This window comes from Phaenicophaeus curvirostris, chromosome 6 (assembly GCF_032191515.1).
Source record: "Phaenicophaeus curvirostris isolate KB17595 chromosome 6, BPBGC_Pcur_1.0, whole genome shotgun sequence".
Classification (NCBI taxonomy): Eukaryota; Metazoa; Chordata; class Aves; order Cuculiformes; family Cuculidae; genus Phaenicophaeus; species Phaenicophaeus curvirostris.
In genome coordinates, this window is record NC_091397.1 from 4,724,284 (window position 1) to 4,733,783 (window position 9,500).

The 9,500-nt window shown below is 47.8% G+C and overlaps 1 protein-coding gene across 1 annotated transcript; it reads left to right on the top strand.

Annotated features, from left to right (window-relative positions):
- The first annotated feature begins 1,161 nt into the window (after positions 1-1,161).
- LOC138721794 (zinc finger protein 252-like) lies at positions 1,162-7,804 on the top strand. The gene is made up of 2 exons (XM_069859225.1): positions 1,162-1,462; positions 3,360-7,804. The coding sequence occupies exon 2, from the start codon at positions 3,698-3,700 to the stop codon at positions 5,582-5,584; it is 1,887 nt and encodes a 628-aa protein (XP_069715326.1). The 5' UTR covers positions 1,162-1,462; positions 3,360-3,697; the 3' UTR covers positions 5,585-7,804.
- Positions 7,805-9,500: the final 1,696 nt, after the last annotated feature.

Here is a 9,500-nt window from a genome sequence, read left to right on the forward strand (position 1 = left end):
CTGTGTCCTCCCTCCGTGGTCTCTTCTGTTTCTCCAGGACCTCCTGTGGCACTTCCATGCATCAAAGCAGATCTTCAGTAGGCAAAATTAATGAGGCTTGTATATATTCTTTTGTGTATGTCCTGGTTGTATTTGTGTGACTTCTCCCATCACTGTACTGGAATACAAGCTCACACGTTTGAGCACCTTCATACTGGTGCTGCTGTCACATACTGCTGGTTTGTATTGGAGTAAGAAATTCATCAGCTGGCTTTAACCAAGGCACAAATAGTGCAGACTAGATCTGAACTCCAGGGACAATGTAACCTTGAATTTCCTTCTGTAATCCGAGCCAGGGACCTCACCATCTCCTGCCTCAGTTTCCCTGAATCAAAGAGCAGGAGAACGGCATGTTCACAGCCTTGTATCACATTTAGGACAGGCTTGGAGGTGGTGGCTTAGGCAGCACTGGGTGTTATTGCCCAACTTCAGAGACATGGGACAGCCCCCAGTCACTGCCCCAGGGAGAAGTCATGCTGAAGTAGCATTTCATCATGCACATGCTCCTAAAACCCTGCCAGAGAAGCATCCTTGGCTGGAGTTTCTTGCTGAGTCTCTAAGCCTCACTGTGCAGGGCAGTTCCAGTGCCTTCTGTGTGGTTCTGCTGAGGCTCAGACTTCCCCAGGGCTGCTCTTCACTTTGCTAAATGAAGTCCGTATGCCTCACTGTCCACGCTTGGCATACCTACAAACACCTTTTGTGTTTTCACTGAGCATTGAATCCTTTGCTGGTAATTAGTCACCAACCTCGGCTGATGCCTCTCCCCAGAGGGGGACTGCAAGCTGCTGTGGACACAGAAATACTCCCTGACATGCATCTTTCCTCTTTTGATGCTTCCTGGAGCAAGTCCCAGAAAATCAGCCTGGGAGGGAAGAAGGATGCTTGCAGCAGGTTGGGATGTTTCCCTTCCCACAACAACAGGGGAAAAAAAGGCAAATGCTCTGAGCTGGGGTGAGAGAGAGGTGTCTTGATCCTGATCCACTGGCTGCCAGCACAGAGAAGGCAGGATGGGGGACCAGAGCTGCTGGGAGAACTACAATTCCCAGAAGGCAATGCGAGGCTTTCAGCTTTCAGCTTTCCATCAATATAGCAGTGCAGGAGAAAGGTACATCAGGGTGAAATTCCCTTCATCTGCCTCCCTGTGCTACTGCTAACAGCTTGGCAGTGCCGTGAAAATCCATCCCGAGCGGCGCGAGCGGAGAGCATCTCCTCTGTCCTCCCCCTGCTCCTTCAACCTTTGCTCTGGGTCTTTGTTTGGCTTCACCCTTCCTCCGGTAGCTCTCACTGCGCTGGCCACAGACTTCCTTTAGGTCAACCCAGCTGCGACTGCAACACAATTTGCAGCCAAGTCGCAGACACTGTTGTGCCACTGAGACTGCCTCGGAGGAGCGAAATGCCAGTCAGAGATTGATGGCCAGCTCAGGTAAGATGCTTTCAGCCAACCGCCCTTCATTTGTCCGGGTAGCCCAAAGAGAAGACGAAGCGTTGCCCTGGGGTCTGGTTCTGCCCTTGATTCAGTGCCAGAACCCTGGGGTTTGCAGAGCTGGAAATAAAGGCAAGATTTGGATCTGTAGGATCTGGATACTGAAAAGAAATAAAAGGAAAAAATAAAGGAATAAATTAAGCAGAAATTTCTTTTATCTTATCAGGATTTAGAGCTTTTTGCAAAAAAAAAATCTACAGGCAATTGAAATGCTGCTGCCGGCAAGATGTTTCCTCTAAGGGACCAGCACAAGCATCCATGGTGAGGAGAGAGGCTATGGAGACGGCAGTGAGCCCAGTGACATCCCCTCAGCATCAGCCAGATGTGACAGGAGGGTCCTTCCTTGGTGGTGGGAGGCTAAAGCCATGGCCCTCTCAGGGTGTTAATGACCTTCTTCAGTAAAATTACACTAATGAACTTTCTGAGTCCCCTTTCCAGCCTGGCTGCTGCTGAGGCTTTGTCTCCTAAATTAAAATCTGTTGTAGGTGTCACATCGCTGTTCCCACATCCAGGGAGCAGGGATGAACCCCCTTGGAGCCTCCCCTCCACTAGCAAACACTAAATCCGGATCCTTCTCCAAATGTGAGGGTTTTGTATCTCCTGGGTCAGTATAAATTCATAAATAGTTGGGGTTTAGGGGTTGGTGTGGTGGTTATTGTTGTTTCTGTTTTCCTGCAGTTCTTCTGTACCAGCATGGAGAATTCAGCTCAGACAGGAGCACTGTTGTGCTTTGGTGGTACCTCTTACCAGCATCAGTGGGGATGCAGGTGGGTTAGATGAAGGGGAAAGGTGGTGCAAGTAAATCTGAAGTAATTTTTCCTGTTATAACTGTCTCTGAACACTGACACAGCTGCCTGCTTCATTTACCACTCCAGCCTCTCTCCTCTGAGGAGCTTGTAGCTGCAAACTCTGCATTGCAGTTGTGTTTGGATGCTTATAACTCCACATCTCCCATTGCTTGTCCTTGACTCGTGGCATTCCCCTTCCCCAGCTCCATACACCTCTGTGACAGGCTCCCTAGGGATTCATCTTTTCAGCCACAGCCTTCCCAGTGACCCAGATCTCCAGGGACAGATTTCACTGACAATCCATGTCCTTGCATCCCCAGGATGGCTGTCTTCCTCCCCTCAGTCTTTCTGGCTCTTTTCCATGCTGTAATTCAGTGTCCTGATAAATATTTCTTACACCTCTGTTGGCCCTGATTTTTTTTTCTAATGGAAATACATAGGACCCAGACCCTGCTGTCAGTTGAACCCTCTTGAAAAGGATCAAGTCACTTAAGTTTTCCATGTCGCACCTCTCCAGCTGCGCAATCAGTACACCACTGACCTGCCCTCCCCTGCTCATAGGGGTCTTGCCAGTACAAAGCAGCATATCCCAGTTTGTAAATGGTGCCCGGTTTGGTTTTCTTCTAGTTTTGAGGGATTTGATTCCTGCAGAGTCACTCAAAAATGGGACTAATTACCACAATTACCACAAAGTGTGTTATTAATCAGGGCAGCGATAGTAGAGCTGAAATCATAGAATCATAGAATCACCAGGTTGGAAAAGACCCATCAGATCATTGAGTCCAACCATTCCTATCAAATACTAAACCATGTCCCTCAGCGCCTCATCCACCCAGGAGCAAGTGCACGTCACATTTCCCCGTCCCTCCCCATCACCAGGAGAAATTAGCCTGTTCCTTCTCTCTCTGTTAAAGTCCAGATGAGCCTGTGGCATCCAAGGTCTCTGGTTCAGTCCCCCCAGAGCAGCCAGGGTGCCACCCAGTGTGTTTACACAGCAAACAGCAGGTGGAAAAGATAACGGGTTAATAATTTTCCCTTTGCTTTTTCAGATCTGCAATCTGAGTGTCCAGGTATGCCAAGGAAGCTTCTCCAGGAGATCAGAGGAGGCAGGAGATGGAGTTACAAATATTGCATCTGCAAGCGGAGGTGGAAGGAGGCTGAGAAATGAGGAAGACTCCTTGTTGGCCCAGAGCTGGCATGCAGCAGTGTCATCCTTTCCCTTAAAGGAGATAAAGTGCATCCTCTAAAGTTCACATTGATGTGTGGTGTGTCCTGATGGTTTTTGTATCATCCCAAACAGTCCATCCCCATACCATTGTGGCTTTTTTGTACCTGCCTGCGCCTTGGCCGCCCCACCACACACCACTGGGTGCGGGGTTCTGCTGCCATGAAGGACTTGGTTAAGTGCATGGTGCTAAAGACACACCCGTGTCAGGAGTGCGGCAAATCCTTCAGCAAGAAGGGAAACCTGAAGAGACACCAGCGGATCCACACCGCAGAGGAACTCTTCACTTGCGGTGAGTGTGGGAGGCGCTTCACCACCCGGGGCCACCTCACAACCCACCAGAGCATCCACACCGGAGAGAGACCCTTCTGCTGTGGAGAGTGTGGGCGCTGCTTCCGCCTGGAGATATGTCTGGCTGCCCACCAGAAGACACATACCAAGGGTGGTCCCTACCTCTGTGCCCGCTGTGGCAAGAGCCTGAGCACAAAAATCTACTTCAACATTCACATGCGGACCCACACGGAGAAGAGGCCGTTTGCCTGCACAGAGTGCGGAAAGAGCTTTGTGAAGAAAGGGACCCTCACTGCCCACAAGGAGATTCACAAGAGGGAGAAGCCCTTCAAATGCCCCGACTGCAGTAGGTGCTTTGGGCAAAGCACCACACTGCTGGCCCACCAGAAGATCCACCTCCGTGGGGGACCTTTCATTTGTACTGAATGCGGGAAGAGCTTGAGCACCAAGCGGTATTTCAACGTCCACCAGAGGAACCATGCTAAGCAAAAGCCACTCGAGGGACACATCAATTGTGTGTCTCTCCAGGTCATCCAGATTAAAGAGGAGCCTTATTTTGACTTCAAGTCAGAGGTGAATATGTTGGACAGTATGACCCATGAAGGAGATGTAGTCCAGGGATGCAGCATACTTAGAAACCTACCTAACCCAAAAAGCCCTTCCTGGAAGATACAGATGAAGGAGGAAACAGAACCACCCTCTGATGACACAGCAAACATTACTGCACTAGCCTGCCAGAAGCTTTACATCAAGGAAGAGCCACCAGAAAACCTGGACTATGGAAAGTTCTTTGATCCAAAGATCCAACTGATGGCTTTACAAGAGAGACAACTTAAAAAGGAAGAAGATGCTAACGGGCAGCATGAACAACAAGTCCCCATAGCCAGTAACCAAGGGTTCCATGTGAAGGAAGAACCACAGGAAAGCATTGAGTTTGAGATGCATAATGGGCAGAAGCCAAACCTCAGTGCTCTCCAGAGGACACAAATTAAAAAGGACCCTGGCATGGAGGCCAACCATCAGGAGAACCAGAGCCCAAAGAGGAAGCAGAAGAAATGCTACCATCCCAACAAACAGGTTAAGCTAGAAAAACAGGAGAAATCCATGTCCAAGAAAGATCCCTCAGTAAAAGGACCTTCCAAAGGTGAACGGATATTCCCCTGTCCTGAATGTGGGAAGAGTTTCAACCAGAAATCAAACCTGACGAGACACAGGAAGATTCACACAAGTGAGGGGCCGTACAAATGCAGTGAGTGTGGTGAGAGCTTCCGCATGAACCGCAAGCTGATCCGCCACCAGCGAGTCCATATGAGCGAGCCCTTCAAGTGCACTGAGTGTGGGAAGAGTTTCACCCAGCGGTCAAATCTAGTTCGGCATCAGAAGATTCACACCAAGGAGGAGCCCTACCAGTGCCCTGAGTGTGAGAAGACCTTCAACCAGAAGGCCAACCTCTTCCGTCACCAAACAATCCACATCCGCATGGGGCCTTGCAAGTGCACCAAGTGTGGGAAATGCTTCCCCCAGAAGCGCCACCTGATTAAACACCAGCTGCTCCACTCCCGAGGTGGAGCCTACAAGTGTGGGGTCTGTGGGAAGCGCTACAGGCTGAAGAAGTACCTGAAGAGGCACCAGAAAATCCACACACGGGAAGGAACTTCTCCCTGCGCAAGACAGGGAGAGGCCACCAGGACTGACCATGGTCCCCACCCTATTGACCAGAGAGCACTGGCCCCCATGAAGAACGAAGAGGAGAGCTGAATGGGTTTGGTGTCTGCTTATGGGGGAAAGTGCTTTAGGAAAGTGGAGGGATGGAAACAAACTGCTTAGCATATGTGTGCAGCATCTGGGGATAGGAGGTCAGCTTGAGGGGACAGTGAAGTTGAAGTGGTAGATCACTGCTGGAGAACAGTCCTCTGCAGCTTTTCTGAGGACAGTGCTTGGAACACCACCTGCTCACAGCTGGGGGATGGGGCTGGAGAGTCAAGCCTGCTCAGAGCACTTGGAGATGGAGAGATGAGAGCTTGGCATCCTTTGTGGTGGTATGTTTGTGCCTCTAATGGCTGCCAAAGTTGTGGAAGCCAAAATTGTCTTGTGTGGGCAACATATGATGAGGAGGACTAGGCAGGATTTATTTTTATTGCATTACTGTGTTCCCGAGAACACTGAAGGGAACCTTTCCCATATAGGCAAGGATTGAAGCAAGGGCCAAATCTCTTCTTCCACTCATGCAGCTCTGATCCACACCTTGATTTGAATGGGTTGATGGACCTCAATCCACTGTGTGGTACAGGTCTGAGAGAAACTACTGTCAGCCAGACCAGGATATGAAGCCTTAAAATGTCTAAACTAGGCTCCCAGGTTGGCTTAAGCCAGGTTCCTTAAAGTAAGTTACATAAAATTGATGACTCTTTGTCCAAAGGTAGCTCGTAGGCCAGGAGATTGTATTCTGCTGCCCACAACCCCACTGCGCGGATGTAAATGAGAATGGATTTTCTTAGCATTGAGTTTTATATCTCTGATGAGCAGGTGGTTTTGCTCCCACAAATCCTAGAGGTATTGGTGTCTTCGCTAGCTTGAGCCAACACTGGTCCTGCTTTTCAGTCACCTGCTTCCCTGCCTCTTAGTGTGAAGCTCTTGGAAGGACGTTGACTTTATTTGGCATGATTTAGGGAATTCAAACCAAACAGCAGGAAGAGCTGAAAAAGTCTTCAGACTTTAGGGACTACAGAACTGGAAATTATTTCCCTGTAGGGATGTTTTCTTTTCAACTCCCTTGTGTTAAGGGGGCTGTACAGCTACTCAAAAGCATGGACAGTTTAGCAATCTTTGTATCTCGCTGCTGATGATTTTGTTTGAATATTCCCTAGTCACTAGGATCTTTCTGTCTTGAAAGTCCCTAGTGAAGCAGAGATGTGGGGGGAATCCACAATCCCCTGAGTCACTCCCCAAGATCTCTCTGCAGAACTGCTACAAGGTCACCTCGGCACTGCAGAGCAAAGATACATATTGGGATTTGTTGTGTTGCTGTATTATGTAGAGTCCAAGAGGCAAGTGAAAAAATTGTGCCATGGTGAAGTAGTATCTCTAGCTCTCTGGTTCTGTGAAGGAGAAGAAGCCCTCCCCCATCCCCAAGGAACACACCACATCCTTCTCCCAGGACACGTCGCAGGTAGCATCATCTTGGAGGCATCTGAAAGTCATGCAGCATGACTGGGCAACTAACTGCTGTGACGCTTCAAATCCAAGCTTCTGATTGTCTGCACTGCCTACTTTGGAGAAGCTGTGTCTCCAGGCAGGGAAACTGAGGCACAGAGGGAAGGAAAGGAAGAGGATAAAATGCACTTGAGCTTGGTCTTTACTTGGACACCATTGGGTTGAGGTATTTTTATGGGGTGGCTTAAGCCCAACACTGAGTACAACTAGCAAACCCTCAAAGCACAGGTTCATTTAGGTATTTAGACTCCCTCAGCCTTTGATATAGTCAGGTCCAGAATGTGATTTCAAATACCAAAGCCAACTCTTGCAGCCTCTGAAGCATCCTATGTTTGTCCTCTCACCTATCAAACATAGCCAAACTGGCTGATATGAAGCTTCCTCTCAAATCCCTCTGACCTGGTGGAGATTCATTTCTGAGACAGAAAAGAGAGATATATAGGGGAAAACAACAAGTTTAGGATGTTTTAGTGGAGAACAAGGAACACTTTTGTTAGAAAAATGAGTCTAGGCTATATGGAGGGTAAACACTTCACTGCAGGACTGGGAAACTGTGTTCAATGGGAAAAATACAGCTGAGGTAGAACTTAGGCTTGCTGAGGGGCAGAAGTACAGCAGAGCCCTTCAATGGGAAGAAAGTAATCACCAGATGGCTGGCATTTATTTTCTTTCTATTAGCTTAGTGTAGGGCTGCAGAGATTTTTACCAGGAAGAGGAACTGATTTGAGAGGTTTGCCAGTTATATTGTTGTGTCCCTGCATCTAGACAGGGTGGTGAGTAAATATCAGTAGCTTTTCTGGACGTCAGTGGATGTTTCTCCACTGACCATGGCCAATGTGCGTGACCTAGCTTCCTTGGAAAATCAGGACTAATAGTTTGGAATATCTCCTCAATAAAGTAAGTATCTAAAGAAAAAAAAAATAAAAGGAAAGAAAATGAGCCTCTTTTCTTTTTTATTTTTTGGTTTTTTACATAAAGTACCACAGAGAGAAACAGACTACATTCTACCCACAATGCAGCACTGAACAATGCCAGAGCAAGATGCATACCAGTGATAACCAAGTGAATTATGCTGGTGGAGAACCTTCCAGGCTTTGCTGACTGCATTAACCAGCTCTCCACTGACTATGCAGAGAGCTCAGATCACCATACACTGACCCAAGGGCTCCAGTCAGTGACCCACACATAGGTAGGGAGTGAAGTGCCTTAAGGTGTCTGCACAGGTCTAGAAGGACATAGACCTTATGGGAGGCCTTGACCTTTCTGGAATAACACCAGCTCTACGAGAAAATATAGATTTATCTGAGGTTTGAGCAAAGCCAAATCCTCACCCCTCAGTAGCAAAATAGCTTTCATACTTTCCCTAAACCCATTAAAAGGGCTCGCAGTTAATAATAAAATGCCTAAAATGAAAATAATTACTCTGTACTCCACTGCAAAGATTTTATGCAGAAAACCACATCTCTAAGTATTCACTGGGCATTTTCCATCACCAAGTGAAAAGAATGCCCACAAGGTCTGATTTTGCATTCAGGTTTAAACAGTAAATTCAATGTGATCAAGCTGAAACCATTGGAGTTAAATCAAACTGGAAGTTATGTTAATGAAGAGAGATCCAAGCTCTGATGACTTTGATAAAGAAATATTCTGATGCTGCACAGTGTGTCAGGCCGGGCTCATCTTGAGATAATTGTTGTCTTATTTCTAGCCATGCACATTGTTTCTGTGGATTGCAGGAGGTGTGTGGCTGTGGGACTTTTTCTGATAACGTCTTTGACTCATTAAAAATCTGTGTGTATCATCTCAGCATCGGTTCTGTTTCCTGCATTCAGCATGGCTTGTCTAGAGGAGAGATGGAGACAGGCTGTTTGGGGAGCACTTGCACAAGAGTACATATTCCATGTTTCCATGGGATGCGTGCAGCTGATTGACGCTCAGCATGTTCTGATATGGTGGGAATGAGAGGGTCTTTCGGGCCAGAACAAACATCTGCTTGGACATAAGTGCCCTGGATGTTTATTTCCCCTTTGAGAACATGATGATTCCCATGAGAACTTCTTCCAGAATCCCAGGCTGCAGGGAGCCTAGTGTCTCCACAGATGAGGATTGAGGAGAGGAAAAAGACCAGGGTGAAACCTGGGTGAGCAACAGGACATTCAGCTTCACATGCTTCTACACATCCTTTATCTCTTCTCTTTTGACTAGCAGCCTCCATGAGGAACGAGTACTTACTTGCTGCCACCACCTTAACTACCTCTCATCCCATCCAGAGCCAAAGTGATGCAACCAGGTAGCACCCCATGGGATCAGGTTGTCAAGCTGAACCGGCTATAGCCAAGGCACCCTTGTCTCCATCTCCTGACCCAAAGCACAATTCCTCCCTTAAAAGTGATTTCTTATGTTGGAATAACGCAAAGGTGAGAAGTCTACACCAAAGGACCATAGCTTCTGACTTGTCCTC